This window comes from Panthera uncia, chromosome B1 (genome assembly GCF_023721935.1).
Source record: "Panthera uncia isolate 11264 chromosome B1, Puncia_PCG_1.0, whole genome shotgun sequence".
In the NCBI taxonomy this organism is placed as follows: Eukaryota; Metazoa; Chordata; class Mammalia; order Carnivora; family Felidae; genus Panthera; species Panthera uncia.
The window spans coordinates 196,825,112-196,846,225 of NC_064811.1; the positions used below are offsets into that span (position 1 = coordinate 196,825,112).

Below are 21,114 nucleotides of genomic sequence, written 5' to 3' on the forward strand. Positions count from 1 at the left end.
TAACAGAGTGAGAGGTGGTGTTATTTGTCATGATAGTGGCAGGGCAAGCTGCCGGATGCAGTTGGATCAAGAACGTAGTTTGAAGAAAGGGCCACTGGGGTTTTAGGACACCGTGCTCATGGATATGAAAGAAATAGAAGAGTGATGGGTGATGCCATGGTCTTTTTACCAAGCCACTGGGAGAGGGGAGCTGCCATTATTTGACATGGAGAATACTGTGAAATTTCAGACTTGGAAAGGGAAAGATCAGAAGTAGGACTTGGGAGTAAGTCTGGAATGTGTTTAGGCGTCTACATGGATGTATCATGTAGGGACTTGGATACATAAAACTGAATTCAGAAGAGAGATCTGGAATGGAACTACAAATTTGAGAACGTTCAGCATACAGATGGTATTTAAATCCATGTAACTTAGCATGGATGAGACCAATAAGGGAATGGATATAGTCAGGAAGAAACAAAAGTCCAAGGATGGAGCTGCAGGCATCATGCTACGGATCAGAGGGTGACTTGAAACCAGGTGGGGCTGAGTATAAATGGCCAATAAGATCAAAGCAAGCCTGAGAAGAGTAGTTCATAAAAGTACTATTGAGGGACACCCGGGAGGCTCAGTCGGTTAAGCTTCTGACTCTTGGTTTCGGCTCAGGTCATGATCTCACAGTTTTGTGAGTTGGGGCCCCATGTGGGGCTCTGTGCTGGCAGTGTGGGTCTGCTTGGGATTCTCTCTCTCCCTCTCTGTCTGCCCCTCCCCCACTCACACTAACTCTGTTTCAAACAAAACAAAACAAACTTTAATTAGATAGATAGATAGATAGATAGAGCAAGCTAGGGAATAAATCATATGCACACATTGAACCAGTGCTATTTTAAAAACTTTTGATATTGTTCTATATATGTAAGATGTAACCATTGGTGGAAATTTTGAGAAGGGTATGTGCGATCACTCTGTACTATTTTTGCAAACTTTTGTGAATTTGCAATTATTTCAAGACTAAAAGAATAGTTTTAAAAGCCTAGTGAAAAAAACAAATTTAAGGAATAGGAAATGGAGAATAGTCCAGTGTTGTTGAGAGCTTGTGTGACAGGAGAACTGACTGTAGGATTTATCGGTGTTGCTACCTGAAGAGCCCAGCTGCAGTGGGTCAGGAAGGACAAAATCATGACTCAAGTGGGTTCAAGAGAGGATGACAAAAAATTAAAGTTTGCAGTTATAGACATTTTTTGAAATGTGTTACTGGGAAAGGGGTTTTTAAAAATAGGACTAGAGATGGATGTGGAATCTGGAGGTAGATGTGGAATCAAGAGGTAGTTGCTTTAAAATTTTGAATTGGGGAAATTATAATATGTCTATATGCTGAGAACAGTTGTCCAATAAAAAAGGAAATGATCATTTGGAGAGAGGAGAGAGTGCTAACGCTTGGCTTAGGGACTTGATCAGGGATGAAAGCAAGAACACAAACAGGTGTCAGCCCTTGGTAGGAACCCAGTATGGACATTTTATGAGCAGAAGTACAGAGAGGTGATCATATAGAGTGCTGATAGGTTGTAAAATGTCTCTTTTTATATTTTTTTAAAAAATGTTTATATTTTTATTTATTTTCGAGAGAGAGAGAGCAAACATGAGCAGGGTAGGGGCATAGAGAGAGAGGAAGAAAGAATCCCAAGCAGGCTATGCACTGTCAGAGCAGGGCTTGACAGGGGCTCAGACTCATGAACTGTGAGATTATGACCTGAGCCAAAGTTGGATGTGTAACTGAGCTTCCCAGGTGCCCCTAAAATGTCTCTTTTGATTGCCTCTGTTTTTAGTAAACAGGAAAGAAAATCACCATTGAAGAGTAGGAGTATTGGCAGGTTAAGGATGAAGGAGGTGTGATATGGTATTCCCCCAGAAAGAAGCCTAAAAACTGAGGGAAATTAAGAATGCCACAATTAAAGGACATTTTGGATCTAGCCATCAATTTAAAGTTAGACCCATCTACATGGTTCTGGTTTTGCGTTTTCTCCAGCCATACTTACCTAAATGTGAGTAAGTGTGGATTTGACCCAAGTTTGAATTGGAGGAATTGACAATGGACTTATGGCAAGCACAAGGGGTGATTTAAATAATGGCCATGAAATCTAAGGATGTCCAGGTGAGACATAAGAACAGGAGGGAATAAAAGGAGAAAGTGGCAAGATCAGGGAACTGTAGGTGCTATGGGTTCAAAGAATGGTTGGAGTTAATGTGTTTGGAAAGTGGCCTGGACATGTGGAAAGTTCGGGTCTGATCACAGGACACTTCAAATGCAGCTATGGCAAACGATCATGTATCATGTTGAAAAGATGAAGGACGAGGATGGGGATAAAAGGACTGTGTTGGAGGGTTGGAGGAGGGGGGCAAGTGAACTGAGAAGCCAGCCTTCAAAGGATTGTCTATCATTGATATGGAAATAGAAAGAATTAGGCCAAACATGGAATTGCAGAAAATGGCAGTGAGCCAGGGGTAAAAAAAATCTTCACGGAATAATGGGGGTGCCCCAGGGATTTTGTAGAGGGCTAGAGGAAGAAGATTCTGGGGATAAAAGACTCAAAGGTGGGGCACTTTGGGGAGGAAAGAACAAAGTACCTGAAATAGTAATGAGATGTGCATAGGTAGACATAGGCCCAGTGCCAGGGCCAGCAGTCCTTGGACTGTGGAAGCAAACAGTGACCATGTGGGAGGCCTTCATGATGCACTATCCTCAGAAGATATCTGGGCTTCCGTTAGAGAAGGAGGGGGTTGCCTCAGAGATGGTTGAGAGGTAGGGAGTTTTGCTGAGAGTTGACCTTGAGTTTCAGAGGACCTAGCAGAAGGCTCAAGAGCTTGGGAGGGGTAGGAGGTCAGATACATGAGACGTGAAGATCTTTGAGGGTTTGCAGGGTGACCAGGAGATCACTGCTTCTTGAGGTGACTACAGTCCGCAAGGATAAAAGATAATCCCCTGATGGTCTCAGGTAGAGCGTAAGTGGGTGGTGTCTACAGAAACAATGCCAGTAGATTTGGGGCCCTCCTGCCTTCCCGTCCCTAGTGCCCTGGAAACCTTCTTGACCTGCAGCTCTTTGTGACTCTCTCTCCCCCTGGAGTCACTTCCTATCTGGTGAAAGCAAAGTGTCACCCAAAGCAGCGATGCTTTTAAAACTTATGATAAAGCACTAAAAAATAATTTAATAAACTATCACGGATTGATTGCTTCGTGCCAAGCAGGAAAAAATAATAATAGCAAGTTTTATGGAGCAGGTAGTATTTGCGTGCATTTTTCTAGCAATTTACAGTTCTTAATGCATTTTGCCCTCACAGAGCACTGTGAATAGGTACCCATTATCATCTCTGTTTACAGGTCAGTAAACGAGGCACAGAGAAGGGAAGGTGTTGTCACACCAAAGTCAGTGGGGGAACCCCCTGGTTTAAACCCAGACCTTCTGACTTCAAGGTTGTCAGCGGTACCCGTGTTCCACACAGATTTAGGCAAAGGACCTTAGAGAATATCTCCTAGACTTAGAAATTGGGCATCATGCATGTGTTTGTGTATATGTTCCTTTTCTCTTTCCTGAATATTTTTCCATACAATTTTTTAAAATTGCGAAGAGTCTACAAATCCAGTTGTGTACGCTGCTTTTTATAAATTTAATATTCTAACTGAGGAGTTTACTGAAGCCGTCTTACAAATGCTTGGTAAACACGTTGGTCCTGTGGTTTGGATAAATCATACTTTATTTAATGATGTATCTGTTGTTAAACTTTTAGTTGGTTTCCATTTTTCTTTGTTATAAATATGGCAAAGTATGTCTCTAAATAATGTTTTATTCTGTATTTTGAATTATGCCCTTAAGATATATTCCTAGCAACATTCATACCCAGGCAAGGCATATATAATAATTTTAGAGTTTAGAATGAAACTTTGTAAAAGTTTGGAAATTCCTTAGGAGAAATAGTGTACTCTGATTTCTGCTTACACTCAGGATTATTTTCCCTACTTACAGAAATCAGTAGATTCAAATACATCTTTTATTAAAAACCTTATCGTCTTCTTGGATTAAGTTGATGGCATTCAAACTCCTTTGAACTGTAGCATCTTTTTTTTTATTTTTCAAATGCAAGATTTTGTGAACCTCAGTATAGGAAACTGATTTAAAGGAAACACAGCTCTGATGGAAATTTGGATTGGGAGCCAAAGTCGCCTTGCTCGACTGTTTTGCTAATTCCAACCATTATATGGAAGTTGTAGGAACCCACTTTTTAAAATAATCAAGTGACTCACTATTGATCCTCATCATTTCATTAAAAAATTGTTGTATAGTAATTTTTACAGTCATGTATTCACCTGGAAGTTTTGAACCTAACTTCATTTTCTTTGTGAATAATGTAGAAGGAAGGAAGGAAGGAAGGAAGGAAGGAAGGGGAAATAAAAATAGCATTTCCTAAATCAGATCCCCCAATTTTCAGCTTTCACATGAATCCCTCCGGTATTGCAAAATTAATATTGAAGTAAAATGTAAAATATTGAAGTAAAATTTTATTCACATTAATATCCACGGAGCTTGCATTATATTAATTTAGCTATATTATTTAAATATTGCTCAGAATTATTTAGCTTATTTTAATGGTTTTCTGTTTTGATACATTTTGCTTTGTGTGTGTGATTTCTAAGTTTACGTCACACGGTTGAACTGTGGAACTTGAACTCCGGGTGCCAGGAAGCTTGCCCCGAGTCTCCTTATTGCTTTGCTTTGATCTATTTGCTTCCTCTCCCTGCCTTGACTTTATCTCTTCCTGAAATTTCCCTGCTGCTCCGCTGTACATAAAAGGACCATTCCTGGTCTTGTGGCTTAGCTACTTGGTGAAAACAGACGAAGCTAAATAAACATACCAACTCAACCCCTCATGGATTGCTACAGTGATAAAACTTTCTTGGCAATTAATTCTTGTCTGAAATATCTCTACTTAGAGGCTTGCTGCAGTTTTTAGAGAATGTTTTTTAAACCTTATACTTGAAAAAGCCACAAATTTCCATAACTAAGCATACTTTCTCCCGCTCATCTTAGAAATGGGGTAGTTGGATGCCATGCACGGCCCCAGAGATCTGTTTTGTGACAGTCACACTACACTGAAGATAACTGGATACAGGCACATTCAACCTGATAGAGTCGCAGGGAGTGCTGCAATCATCACTCAATGAAGGAGGAAAAAGAGAGTTCACTGAGTTCCAGGCTGCCTTCTAGGAACAGGGACATTAGTCCAGAGACATTACGGCCCAATGCTTGGCACTCAGCTAAGTGCTAAGAAGTAAACCAGGGCAGGATGAAGTGATGGGAGTCACAGAGAGCAGGAGCTGGTTCACATACAGTCAGCAGAAGGGGCGGACCAGGAAGGGGAGACCTGTCTTGGGGAGGGTGATGAGACCAAAGGCTCTGGGGCAGGAATGCACACACGTGGCACGTGGTGAGGCAGCGTGGTTAGAACAGAGTGAGGAAAGAGTAGTGGGGAGAGGAGGGCACTGAGCGGGCAGATCAGGCACTGGGGACTGGGAGGGGCTGTGGGTCAGATCACAGAGAGTGTTGATTTTACTCTGAGTGGGGACAGAAGTGTAAGAGTTTTGAGCAGAAAATTTTAAGATTCAAGTAAAATTTAAAAAAAAAAATCCATCTGGCCGATTTGAATGAAACAGATTACAGAGAAATGAAGAAGGCAAGAAGAGAAGTTAGTTTTGAGGGCTCTTGTGTGTGTGCATGTATGTGTGTGTTTGTGCGTATGTGTATGTGTGTAAATGGTATTAAGAGATGATTCCGAAGGTCTCTGGCTGTACGTTTTTTCTAAACCTGGCCAGTGATCTCTAGTTTTGAGGCTCCTACATGTAATTTTCAAATAAAGCATTCGTTTCTAGCATTTTATTTGTGAATAAAATAAAGTATTAGTGTTTAATTGCTATTTTTGCATTGTTACTAGTTTTTATGTAAAGGGTGAAACCCGCCTTGTGAAAATACACATCAGAAATTACAGACTGGTCATATAAAAGAATTTAAGTTACATCTGTCATACACATACTTTCCATCACAATCCTAGGGTTAAAGATGCATTAAAACAAGGGCAATAAATCTCTTATACCCTTAATGATTTTTAGGTTTTTCTAGAGATAAAATATCTTAGTTTAGAAAATTTAGTAGCTCTTTCCTAATTAAGTTTATTTACCGAGGCTTATTCTTTGTGAGAAAATCTGTACAATGTACATCAAAAATGAGTCCATTTTCAAATTCTATGGCAGCTACTCTGCTTTAAATTATCTTATATAAACAGATTATTTAAGGGAGAGCACCATGTATGTTTTCCCTATATTTTAGTACATTTAAGGAAGTCACATATCTCATTGATTATTAATTCTGACTCAAGGAAAGAATACTACATAGCATTTTAACACGGCTTTAATTTCTTCCGTTTAAAAGCTCTATATAGTACCACTGAAAAGAACCAGAAAAAAAGAACTAATTAAATTCATCTAAGTAAATGGTTCTCAACAAGGGACCATTTTGCCCCCCAAAGAACATTTGGCAATGTCTGCAGACATCTTTCCTCAACAGAGTTGAGGATATTTTTGGCAAGTAGTGGGCACAGGCTAGGATGTTACGAAGTTTCCTACAATGCACAGAGCATTCCTGTTAGAACAAAGAATTATGTGGCCCAAGATGTTAACGATGGTGAGGTTGAGAAGCCAGGACACGGTGTTATCTCTTAATCATAATTTTAAAATGGAAATTGCTTTGTCCTTGTTACTATTTATTATAGGAGATACCTTTAATAATGAGATACAGGCAACTCCCAGAAAAGCATTATCTTTATCCATGTACATTTCCTGGGGAAATGCCTGAAAATGAATTATGAATGAATATTTTATAATGGTAGCTATCTCAGATTTTCATATTTTTTTCCCTTGGAAATTGGTGATGTAATGAAACATCAGGACAGGAATATATGATGCTTTGTCTCTGTTTCTTGGAGCTATTCAATTGAGATAATTTGTCTTTGAAACTCTTAACTGTCTTTGCTGCTACTATTGCTATATTACTCTCACTGTTACAAATGACAGTGAAACCCAATCGACAAGCAGGGATTGAGTGACAATGACAATAGAGTCTGCCTCATGATGCTGTAAAGACACATCAAGCTAACTCATTGTCTTAGCACAGCAGGAAGACCATCGAAAAATCGCTTCTTCATCCTCAGGCTTCACCAAGATAGCAGCAATTTCGCTAGGAAAGTCCAATTTCCTTTGATACGATTTTAGGGCACTTTTTAATAATATATGTGGGCTTCAAAAGTAAATATAATATGGTATGTGATTTTGAGATTCATTGTGAGATTCTGAGGAACATAAAGAGATTTATTATGGGGAATGTGCTGATCCCATTGTAGAGACTAAGTCCAGCTGGAGTTTCCGGAGAGCCAGTGATGTGAGTGAGTTCCAGCCAGAATCCAAGCAAGAAGGCAGGAGAGGATAAATGTCTCAGCTCCAAGACAGGCAGGCAGAGAGCATATTGTTTTCTACTCAGCCCTTTTGTTCTACTCTGGCCTTTAAGGAATAGGGCGAGGCCCACCCACATTGGGTAGAGCTATCTGCTTTACTGTATCTGCACATTCAAATGTTAATCTCTTCCAAAAGCACCCCTATAGACCTACCCAGAGTAAGTCCCAGCTAAATATCTGGGCACAGGTTGACTATCACGTTGAACCTAAAATAAACCCTCACATCTATAGTTTCCTGGCCTAGGTCCCAGGAGCACAGAGACTTTGAGATCCGGACTTAGGTGGAAGTTTGCAGGGAGGTGATTCAGAAAGCAAAGTGAGGGAGTGAAGACGTGAGGCAGGAAAGTGATGTCAAAGTGTTGATAAGTACATACCTTAATACCGCGGAATTTGTTTTGCGTTTCTGCAAAGCACCGGTTATACCTCTTATAGTGTTTTTGCAATAATGTATATACCGATTAATGTTAATGCCGCTTACTTGATCATGTTGATATTTCATGACTGTCTTAACATTTTCCAGATGCACGTTTTTCATAAGTAACCAGAATCTCACTTTTGACAGCTATGAAATAGGAACGATAATTTTCTCATACATTTTGAAATGATTCAATAAATGGTCCAGATAAGGGACTTAGTACAGAATATCAAGCACCTAAAATGTACTCGATAAATATTAAGACCTCAAATTGAGTAACTTGCCAAAGATATGAACATCCTATATATTATCCCTAATGTATATTATCAAATTGTCCAAAATTTCATATCAATATACATTGATATCAGAAGCAAAGAATAATACCCATTTTACCCTTAGTTATTTTCCTTTTTGTAAAAAATGCATTTTAAAACTTTAAGTGTTTCACCCTTGTGTTAATTTTATTGCGAGAACAAGAGTGTTTAAACCTTTTCCTGTGTGCAGAATTTCTTTCTGGAATTCTTGTTTAAATTGTCACTGACGACCTTTTCTCCATCAGTCTCTTTGTATATTGTTCTTTTTTTTTTTAATGTTTTTCAATGTTTATTTATATTTGAGGGAGAGAGAGAGAGAAAGACAGACAGAATGAGCAGAGTAGGTGCAGAGAGAGAGAGAGAGTGTCAGAGAACCTGAAGCAGTTTTGTGCTGATGCAGTAAGCCTGATGTGGGGCTTGAACCCACAAACTGTGAGATCATGACCTGAGCTGAAGTCGGATGCTCAACCAACGGAGCCAGCCAGGAGCCCCTCTTTGTGTATTATTCTTAATGTGAATCAAATAAGTATAGAAGACATCCCTTTGCTATGTTGCAAATTTGCCTCATTATCTTGTTTTTTATTTTGGATTATGTTTATATGTCTATTTTGAAAATAATGTTTTTATGTAGGTAAGTTGGTTTATGGTAATGTTTCTTTTGCTTCAGTCACATAATTTCTTTTAGTTGAGGTAATACATTATTTGGCATGATACAGTATATTTATTCTGCTAATTTACCCATTATTTTATACTTTCATTTTAATTGATGTCATTCATATGTATTTTCTATTAGGCTGTTTCTAAATGATTTTTTTCAAGTTTCTTTTTTTCCCAGTCGCTTTGTTAATACACTCTCCTCCCATCACGGATGAGGCTCGTCTTATCATTTACTGAATCCCCCTGTGTATTTGGGTCCTCATAACACCTACACTATGAGGAATGAGGCTCCCATTTCTACTTAGCAAAGTCTTTATCATAAAGTGACATTTTAGAGAAAGGTAGCTTAATATCTTTTGCAGCAAAACTCAAAGTTCACAACTAATAGGATTCCCAAAATTAATTAAAATTAAATACATTTTTCCCAAGGCCAAAGGTGCTTTGGAAAATGTTTGCTCAGTTGTTTTACCTATATGTGTAATTACTCTGCGGATAGATTTTTGTAAATCTAAAATCAAAACTTGGATTTCTTTTTAAAAACATTGGCTACTCTAAAATGATAGTTACATTACCCTTCCTCAAATACCATTATGTGTTCGGTTGTGCAAGATGTTACAATGTAGAAAAAAATTCTCTTACAAAAATGGCAAAGAAAATACTTAAAATGTTCTTTTGGAGAAATATTTGAAGCACCATTGAAACTCCTTTTCCATACCCTCCCCCCACACAAACACATATGCAGAAATATGTATTTACCACACTCCCTACTAAAGAGAGTTTTCTGTGATTTAAGTGTGTTATCCAGTGAGTGACATAAGGTGTTTTTTGTTTCATGTGCTTAATTCTCAAAGATTTCAAGTAGATTATCTAAATGGCATTCTGCAATATTTTATGTGAAATGCCCTATTAAGAAATCATAATATATCCCATATATATTTAGCCTGACATAATTTTAACTGTAATCCATTTTAAAATGTTCTCTGGGCATTAAAATATCAGAGAAAACACAATGGTGATTGCAGGTTTGGGAGAAATGTATTCTTGTTTCTCTCTGCCAGTTTCTTTCTTCATTCTCTTCATTTCTGTTTTCTATTCTTGTCTTTATTTTATCATCTGCTCCTATTTCCAACAAAGTTACCATAGAATTGTAGCCCTCGTCCGCTCCTGTAATGTGGCCTCTGGTCCTCTTTGGAATTAGCGAGCATGTCCTCACTCCCCAGCCCCTTGGCATCTCACCCTCCATGCTGTGCTCAAGTCCTCACCTGAAGTCCTGGTCACTTGAAGTCCTAGTGTCTAAACTGTTAGGCTCATTGCATCAGAACTGAGATGTAAAAGGTGACAATGCCGGTTATTCAGCTCAACGGCTCTCGTGTTAAAGGGAAAAGGGATGTATTGCTGAGAGGGAAGGGCATGTGATCTGAGCTTCTGTCCGCTGGTAGGCACCAACACAGCTCTATGCGCCGTTAAATGTGAAAATATCCCCATGGCAGTTCATGTATATCTACTTCCTGGAGTGTCTGGAGCGACCCTGTCACCCCGGCTTCTTTGGCACTTTCTACAGGTCTTCAGACTTTCCACTGGTCACGCAGCTAGAGAGATAAAGGCACAGAGCGGGGCTCCAGGGCTCTGCTGTAGAGCCACCACTGACGCCCATTGCTGCTGGCAGGTGCCTGCCGGTGTGTACTCTCAACAGGTGCAATGTCACCTGCTTGGCGAAGGTTGCCGCCTTGCTTTCCCAGAACCAACCAGTGTGCTTCTCGTCCCATTCACTCTTACCCCTAGTGTGATACACACAAATACACCTATTGCAAAGTCTTATTTATTTATTTATTTATATGTTTTTAAATGTTTATTTATTTTGATAGAGCACGTGTGTGGGTCAGGGAGGGGCGGAGAGAGAGGGAGAGAGAGAATCCCAAGCAGGCTCTGCCCTGCCAGTGCAGAACCCAATGTGGGGCTCGAGCTCATGAACCTTGAGATAATGACCTGAGCCGAAGTCAAAAGTCAGTTGCTTAACTGACAGAATTGGATTTGGTAACTTTTAAGTCCACTCACTTATGATATTTTTTTATATAAGAGTGCTGTAATTCTTTTTTTTTTTTTTTTGCATTATACTGAGATAACTTTCACAGCATATGATAAAATTAGAGAAATAAGGTCAGTGTATTAAATAGCATTATGCTGTGTGTGTTGATCATGCATGTACGTATGACATGTTCATACATGAAAAACAATTGTTATTACAGAGGTGTGAGTATATGCAAGTGTATACTACATTTACATATACAGTTGTTTCATCAGTAGCCATGAAAATATCTGCTCTACATGATCTTATCCAGGCACACAAGCTGCTAAAAGCATATGTCCCCATCTTGGTGACAGGCTGACTTCATTTATCAGTTATATTAGAGCATCAACACTCATAAATATTAAATATGCTCTTTGGGTAGAAACTATCTGATGGGTCAAAAGGAAGGAGGGAAGGAAAGAAAAAAAGGACACTCCCAGACATGTCTTAGCATAAGTATCTTATAAATATTTATTTACCTGTGTTACAGTTTACTATGTACATAACATTTTGTAAGCAATGCTCTGAGTTCAATAACCTGTATGTTTTGCTCTAGGGAAAACTTGGTAAGATGGCTTCCCCTCAAATTAATATTTTAATGCAAATTTATATTATATCTTACAGACATTTTGTCATCACTGACCATTTTAGTTGCTACTTTCCAAGTTATTCTGCTTTAAGTTTTCATGCATCTGTTTCCTACTCAGAAAGTTTTTATGAATTGCTGTGTCTCTATCATCATATTAGTCCAGAACTTACCTGAAATTCAAAACCAAATAGACATTCCAGAGTCTGTAGAAAAACAATTAGGGTGATGACTACTTTCAGGATCACTGTATTTTCAAAGCCAGGTATCAGTGAATTGATGGCTACATACTTTTAAATCTCAGAGAAAGTTTTGGTACATTTTTGTGAAGCCGTCCGTGAATGTGAGGTATATGGCAACGACACACTGTAGATATTAGAAAAGTCAAGACTTCACTCTTCCGCGATGGAAAGTCAGTTAATAATGCAGGGTAATTGTTTAGACTTTTGTAAGCTTTTCCACAAAACTAAATTAATAAATCAGAAGAAACCCTTTGCCATGTTGAGACTATCAATTTTGGGTTCGGAAAATATTTGTCACGGATCACTATGGATACTTTGTAGATGAACTTGTGTATGAAGTGGTCTTGAAATATGATTCCCATATGTTTCTGCTCCTGCCAGCTGAGGGAGCCTGTGGAGGGACCCTGCGGGGAACCAGCAGCCACATTTCCAGCCCGCACTTCCCCTCAGAATACGGGAACAATGCAGACTGTACCTGGACCATCCTCGCTGAGCCCGGGGACACCATTGCCTTGGTCTTCACTGACTTTCAACTAGAAGAAGGGTACGACTTCTTGGAGATCAGTGGAACAGAAGCGCCGTCCATATGGTAAGTCCTGGGGAAAAAAATGTGTTTACCCCAGATACAACAATAGGCTTTGTTATATGGTTCTCTTTGGACATTCATTGGCAAACATGAGTGTTCTTTCTTTGCTTTGCTATTTTGACTGCTAACAAAGCCCTCTATATTGTGAATGATCTCAAAGTTTCCAAGATGTCTTTGCGTCGGTATTTGGAGCCGGGAAAGTTAGGTGCACGTGGGCACTGGAACATCACATGCCCTCATTCTCGACTCTTACAAAGCAACAGAGATGATGGTAACCAGGCGAGCTAAGTTAGTTTTGGATTTGTTCCGGAGCTGATTCAATGTAAACAGATATTTTTAGACGATGGACATTTTAAAATGTCATGTTACCAACCATTTATCTACTGTGCTGCAGATATATGACTACGTATTTCTTTTCCTTCCTGACGATGTTGCAACTATGAAGGGTCACAGGCAAACCATAAATACTAATGCAACATACATATGAAATTAATCAACTGAGGATCACTTCTCTGGCATGTATGCTAGTGGAGACAGAAGGAAACTGGGTCTAATAAATTACAGAGAATCAATCTAGGTCTTGGTATTGCTGGTGAGAGCAGCTTTAGTTGTGTCCATAAGTGCAGTTGAAGAGGGAGAATCCAAAGAATAGATGTTTGAAGTCTTTATGCCTCAAATTAAGTCATTTGTCGTGAGTTGTGCTGGTTTTTGTTTTATTTCATTTCTTAGTATTTTAAAAACCCTATCAGTACTCTATTTCAGATCTTGGATGATAAGCTAACTTGAATACACACACAGACACACAGACACACACACACATTCAAATTAGGGTGTAAGTCAGAGGAGATGTTGGCCATTTATACATTGGTAGAGAATATGAAGTGAGTGGGAATATTTCTATGGGTTCAAGTTTGCATTTCCATGTAAAGACTAAAGGATAAAAATATCAATCCTGAAACATGATATCAAATTAGATCACCTGTCTTAAACCAGTTATTTAAATTGAAATTTATTTTTTTCTAAGGCTCAAAATTCAAAGCAGAGGGTTTATATTAATGGGTGAATTATTTCCTTACGTTAGTTACGCTGTGATTATATTAAATGTTACCTCAATTAAGAGAAAAATAACCGTTGCCTCTCTGGCCTTTGCTTTATATTTGATTCATCTTAAACAAGACTTTGAGATGAGTGGGTTTACCCATTTGTTGATTTCGTGTAATACAATCTGAGACGTTCAAGAATTGGTTGATAGTACCTCTCTCCCTTTGTGTTCCATCAGACTTCGTGGAAATACCTTGTGAACATAATGCTGGGTGTCCTGGGTTCTCTTCCATGTTCTGCCAAAAATATCCTTGTGACCTTGGACGAGTCACATAACAGTTTATATAAGTAGGGAAGCTACTGGATATCTAGTACACTGGATATGCATTACCTATCTATTGAGTTCATATTCTCTGTCAATCACTAAAAGACAGCCAGGGATGTAACATTTTTAGCTTTAAAATTACATCGTTCTGGTTTTCAAAAATTCATTGCAATATAAAATACATGGTGAGTGTCTCTCAGAAACTGTATGATTTATGGTAAAGGCCTTGTTTATGAGAGATTCTGCAGATCGTGGGCACCGACCAACTACCTTGCTCCTAAGATGTCAGGTTGGGAAAGAGAGAAAAAAGAGAGACATCTTTGACCATGATGTTAGAACCCATGGTCCGGACAGCTTCTGCCAGACAGACTTAGTTTATGTAAGAGAGGAAACGTGGAGGTGCAGATGTCCGTGTCAAGGTCTGAAATAAAAATAGGGCATGTGAAATCAGAACGAGACACAAGTCTCCAGAAGGGCTTGTGGCTCTTATAAGCACATTGTGACTTCCCACTGAGAGGCACGAACTCATTCATTTCATTCATTTTAATTAAAGATGGCAGGCGGGAGCTAAAGAATGTTGTCTGAGTTGTTGCCTGTTTCTTCTTGGCTTATCCCTGTTGATTTCTCTCACATCCCCCTCCTTTCTGACTAATCTCTGTCTTCGTGATCCCCTGCTACTTGTCCCCAACAACTTCAGTATTGGACTCAGAAAAGTGTTGAGGATGGGGCCATTGGGCCCCTGTGAGGCCTGAGAGCAACAGTTCCTAATGTTTGTCAGAGAGAGAGCTGGCATGGGGGCCAGGACAGTGGCCCGTCTTCTTGGTGTGTGGATTCAGGCTAGAGGACACTTTCCAGCTCTGAAATATATCTAGGTATCTGCCAGGGCACCAAGATTCATGACCTGTGAACACATCGGAAAAACAAAAAACAAAAAGTGGGCAGTTGTTGGGAAAGTTCTTGGTGGGAACTTTGACCCTGTTTGTGTTCCTTCCAGTCTGGCAAATGGGGTATCTGGTTGGACTCAACATGCTCTTTCTCTCGATGGCTACTGTTAGATAGAGTTGTGTTCATATTGTGTTCCTATGACAATCTGTAGTGTCCTCTTGGCACAAAAGCCCTGGGGTTTCTTGTTAATATCCTCTAACTTTTATTGATGAAGAAGCTGGGAGCAGAGATCACAGACCACAGGGTATCACTGGAACTCAGGCTCAAGGCCTCCAACTCGGAATTACGTTTCCTTCTCACTCCACCCCAATCCCTGCAACAGGACAGTCCAGCCAGGTGTAGACTTGATGCTCTGTCGGGAACTCACGTCTCCTCGCAGATTTCACGGTAAAGCCTCAAACAGGTTGCTACCACAGAGAGTAACCACCTGAGAGGAGAGTTTACACACACGCTGCCTCAATAGAGAGTCGGAGCAGAGAGAGCTTTTTGGGGTGACGCTTCACGTTTCTCATAACTACAGAAGAACTGTCTTGACCTGGCCATGGCACGTTTACACAGGACCCACATCTCTCTTCCATGGAGGCTGTAACGGAATAGGTGGCTTTCCTAAATCACTATGGAAACATGCACGGGCACATTTGTAATACAAAATAGAATCACTTGAAGTCCGTTTTTAAGATCTGGACAAATGCGTAATATGGCTTATCTCAAAAAGACTATTGTTTTACTATCATTTTAGACTGACAGTCTCTGAAATGTTTAATGGTTCAAATCGGTATGTTTAAAAGATTTAGCATCCCTGTACTTCAAGGAAGACCCTAATAGAGCGCAGGTGGGTGGTGCCCCCCCTCAAGCACAAGGCTACGGAGCAGTGACAGTCGGTCAGCATGCAAGTCTGAGTGTGGAGTGCACAAGCACATATAATTTTCCAATAATCCATTTTTCAATACCGAAAATACAAGCAAGGGCACTCTCAGGAGAAGCTACTTGGAAAATTGTTAAGAACAATAATAGGATTAGCTTTATTTTCATTGAATTTGGAGTGAAATTACCAACTCAGCTATGTTTTATGCAAGAGTTACCATGGCTACAGTGGAACAGTCTAAATGTGGTGAATGATGTCATGTGCCAAAATTATCCATACATTAAATGTGGAGGGGTTCGTCATCTAAACCGAATCCACTCTATATACATTAGATAAGGCTGACTTTTTTTTTTTTTTTTTTTTTTTTTTTTTTACTAGTCAGCTTCTAATTTTCTACAGGCTAGCTTCTTATCAATACCCTACTGTAGCAGAGAGCTGTCATTTCTAATTCTCTTTGCCCCATGCTCTGGTAATTATGATTTTTCTTGCAATTCAAAACATGGTTAGCAGTGAAGCTAGTCAACTTTTCTTTATTTCTGAACTGATTTGACCGTCTAGCCTATAGCTCATAACCCAGGAAATATCAAGGAGAAAGTAAATTGATTTTATTTCAGAGTTAACCTACTGTGGTGTCTAAATTAAGACTTGGTGGTTAAAGGGATGAGGAACAGATAGTCTCGACAGGAAACAACTAATGGAGCGTTTACAATCTTTCAAACATGCATCCTATCATGAGAATAATTTATGCATCCCCTTCTGGGACAGGTAGCCTGTGAGTAGGGTAGAGAAGGAAAGGAAACGAAGAACAGGAAATGCACTTAAAAAGCATCCCCAAACACACGTAAATGCATCAATTCCTCGAAAGTCTTCAATGACTGAGGCTCAGGCCATCCAAAAAAACCCCAAATGCCTTATTGTGCCATTCAAGGCTTTGCACTGCACACACAGCCTGCCCCCCATATGACCACACCTCACGCCAAGCATCCTTCAGTTTTGCCTCACTGAACACATTCCTGTCTTCACTGAAGCACATATTTGCATCCCTTGCACATGTGTTCAGGTGTATGGGAATCCCACACCAACCAATTTAATAGACATTCAATCACTGTAACTTGATCTTAGCCAAAAGTCCGAGAAGCGATTATCACTGTAACGCTTACAATGTCCTATAGACGGCAGCCCACTTAAGTCCTACAGGTGCAACAGTTTGTGCGGTCTCCTCCCCTGGAAAATGTCACTGATAACAAAGGCGAGAATGATTCTGGGCTGCTTTGGATTCGACCTGCCTCATTCTACCAGTAGAACATGTTACTTTATGATTTCTTAAGGTTTCAGTTATTCACTAACCAGTATAACTCCACCACTTTGTCTCTCTGCATTGTACAAGGCGACACTTGAGGGGACCAAAAGAAGTTTTGGAACTGCACTTTATTTTGTCCCATTAACCAAGCATAATCTCGCTATGAAACCAATCTAATCAGGGCCTTGCTAAAGCCAACACACAACTTCAAAGAAACTGGAGAAGCTGAGTGAGCTTCAAAGAAGCCTTGAAGGGTCAATTAACACCTGCGATGTTTATCCAGCTTGTCACTTAATTGAGATGTGACTTGCTGCTTATTTAATTTCTAATGAGGAAGGATTATAGAGGCTTACCCAGAGTGACGAACTCCCTGGAAGGAACTCTTCCACTCCCCTGCCCAAGGTAGAAGAAAAGGAAGGACGCTCCCCTCTCCCCTTATTTTATTTAACTGTTCATCTTGAAATTATTTTATAGAGAATTTGCAGAGCTAGCTCAGAAAGGTGCTGTGTATCCTGAACCCACCTCCCTCCAATGTTCACGTCTTATACAACCATAGTATAATTATGGAAACCAAGAAAGTCATACCGCCAGCAGGCAACTAACTAATGTACAGACTGATGTGAATTTTTCCGGCTGTCCTGCTGGTGTGATTGTTCTGCTCCTGGAGCCACCAGGCAGTGAGCTAGGCTTCTTTTACCTCCTCCAGCCTGTGACTGTTTTGCGTCGTCTCTCTTTGTTTCCATGACCTTGACTTCCTTCATGTCAACAAGTCGGTCCGGTCACATAACTCTGGAAAGGCAATGGCATTATTCAGGAACATGGAGACTATATAGCAATGTCCCTTTACCCCCAGTCGAAATAACTGGGGTTTCTTTCTATCATGTTTTCCATTTTAAATTTAAATTCAGGAATCATAGTCCACAAAGCTATTATAATACATGCATGTCAGCATTTTTTGTGGACTCCTGTGACTGCACTTTATTTTGTTCCCATTAACCAAGCATAACCTCGCTATTAAATCATAACCAATTTATGCTTTCATAGCATAATAAGCATGACATAAACAAGAAACAAGTATCACATATGTATGTATGTATGTATGTATATGTAGAGATATGTGTGAATTTCTGTGTATTGTTTGTATATATATATATATATATATATGTATATATACATATGTACACGTGTTTGTGTGTGTATATATATTCCATGTATATGTGTACATATGTACACACACATATGAATTTCCATTTTTTTCTGAACCTCTACAAACTGGCCAGAAGTCTAAGGATATAACTAACATGATATTATTTTAGCCCTTTTCCTAAACCCTTTTCCTTTTTAAAAATTTTTTTCTCAACTTAGTTAACATACAATGTAGTCTTGGCTTCAGGAGTTGACCCAGTGATTCATCTCTTACAAATAACACACAGTGCTCATCCCAAAAAGGATCCTCCTTCATTCCCATCACCCACTTACCCCACCCCCATCAACTCTCAGTTTGCTCTCTGTATTTAAGAGTCTCTTACGGTTTGACTCCTGAACCCCTATTTTAATTAAAATATTTTTATAAAAAATATTGTAATATTTTGTAATCGAGTAATGTATTTTTACAGACACTGTACTGAATGGTAATATTCATTGATCGATGGCTATGTACCAGGCAAGTGGAAACAACAGCCACTTCTTGGAGATGCTGCTGTCCCCATTTTAGAGATGAGGAAAACAAAACCCAGCGGAGTTCAGTCTCTTCCCACACAGCTACCAGGTGGCAGAGTGGGGATGTAAACAGAGACCATCCTCAGCCGTATTTCCAGCCATATTTAAATGCGTCAAGATGGTATTTCTTGATTGGCTTTAAACCAGGAGAATAAATGCAGTATGCTGGTGCTTCAACACCAGCCCATCTCAGCGGACCCCAAGGAAGACGTGAGGCCACGTCAAGTCCAGTCAGCCCTGTTACTTTGTGCTGTTGTCATCATGAAATATGCTTCTCAACTTTCCCTTTTTGTGTGTTGTTAACTATATAGCGAGGTAATAACAGATATACATATATATATACATGTATATATATATATATGTGTGTATATATATATATGTATACTTTTGGGTACAAATGCAATCTTGGATACTGTAAGGATTCTAAGATGGGACATACATGACCGGTCTGAAGTTATCATAAAGTTTTGGCCTAACAGTATAAATACTGAGGCTTCTTGATACAACTCTGGCTCATTTAAATTGTAGGGAGATGGGAGAAACAATGGCCAGCTTAGATCATCTCAAACCTGTTGTTACCTCCACCACAAAACTCCAAAGAGAAATAAAGGAAAATTTATTTGATAACAGCTAATTGTAGCCAAAGGAGAATTTCTACCTTGAAATATGACATTCTTTTGCCTGTGTCATCCAAACAATATTTATTTTTTCTGAGAAGGTTAGGGAATCCCTCCCCCCCACCATCTTGAAATCATTTTGCAGAGAATTTGCCAAGCTACCTCGGAGAGTTGTTGTATATCCTGAACCCACCTCCCTCTAATGTTAACATCTTCTACAACCATAGTATAATTATGGTAAAAGCCGTTTGCACATAGTATAATTACAGTAAAACCAGTTCACACTCTCCGCCCGCCTCTCGAATTGGTCGCCAGCGGCCCTGGGACGCTGGCAGTAAAGGAGTCTCTGGAAGTGATGTTGCTCTCCTACAGGCGGAGCGAAGCAGGCAGGCTGTGTTTGCAAAGGTTCCAAACGGGGTAATTTTTTAAGGCACTTACTCCCTCCCATTTTCCCCAGATGCACCTTCTGCTGGCACTGAGGGGCCTTTCATGCTGGAATTCACCTGGAGAAGACAAGCAGGAGGGCTCTACTGGGCCAGCAGGAAGCTTCCGCCTTATTCTCAGTCTTTCAGCTTATGTGTACCCAGTTCAGTCCCAGGCAGGTGCACTGGAGGGGAGGGGCTTCCCGCCATGCTCTCTCCTCCCCGGGGTACAGGGCTATCCACAGGGGCCACTGTGCCACTTCCTTGCACGAATTAAGTCTGACTTGGCTGTTGGCTCACAAATGTCTGAAATACCACCTGAGTAGTTCATCTTAGGGTAACTTTCATTTCGGCTGGAATCAACCTCCAAAATTTCAGATGTACACGATTGAGGAAGCTAAAACATGACCTATTCTAGTGAATAAATAATTGCATTGTAGAAAATCGATATAGTTTACTTATGGTAAACTTATGTAGTAGCCATGGAGAAAAGGCAATATTTTCTCCTATGACTGCATGCATGATGACCAGACCAAGGAATAACAGAAGAGAGAAAAATAAACCATATCTGCCTCCTGATGATGGGAACCATTGGAAAGATAGATAAGTATCCCGGGGAGAGTCCCAGAGCCATGTTTCTGTGTCACAATCAGGGCAGATCCCACACCGCAGAAAGCACAACTTTGTCGCAATATTGCTCTTGTCATGAGGCACCCCCACGGCTTGACCTCAGTTTATTGGAAAATACATTGCCAACGTGGATGGAACTGGAGAGTGTTATGCTAAGTGAAATAAGTCATACAGAGAAAGAGAGATACCATATGTTTTCACTCTTATGTGGATCCTGAGAAACTTAACAGAAGACCGTGGGGGAGGGGAAGGAAAAAAAAGAGAGGGAGGGAGGCAAACCATAAGAGACTCTAAAAACTGAGAATAAACTGAGGGTTGATGGAGGGTGGGAGGGAGGGGAGGGTGGATGATGGGCATCGAGGAGGGCACCTGTTGGGAGGAGCACTGGGTGTTGTATGGAAACCAATTTGACAATAAATTTCATATTAAAAAAAAAGAGAAATACACTTCCTATAACTTATTTATGTTGGAGACAATGGGGAAATTTTTCCCCCTTAGAGATTTGAATTCATTTTGCAAAATACATGTTTTTTGTAGTCACAGGTCTGTCCTTTTGTATGTGGTCTTTTGTCCAGGGAATGAAAGAAGTACAATTAAATTAACATTTTTAAATAAATTTGCCTTTTAAAAACACACTGCCTTTCATAGAGAGTTCTATTTTACTTATCCTCAAATAATCATTGCAGACTTTCATTTATTCCCCAGGTCATTCAATTTGTACCTCATGATGTTCCAATTATATATGTTGAGATCTTCATTTAAAGTTTCTCTCACAAGTCTGAATATCGAATTTTTCTCTTTCTTCTTAAAATAAAGTCTGTACAATTTCATGGAGGACTGGTTCGGAGA

General features: G+C 39.8%; 1 protein-coding gene across 1 annotated transcript in view; it reads left to right on the forward strand.

The window, feature by feature from the left end:
• Nucleotides 1-21,114, forward strand: part of CSMD1 (CUB and Sushi multiple domains 1) — a 1,037,384-nt gene that overhangs the window by 25,296 nt on the left and 990,974 nt on the right. The window contains exon 3 of the mRNA XM_049630105.1: nt 12,197-12,404. Coding sequence (XP_049486062.1) covers nt 12,197-12,404 — 208 coding nt within the window. The remainder of the gene's footprint in view (nt 1-12,196; nt 12,405-21,114) is intronic.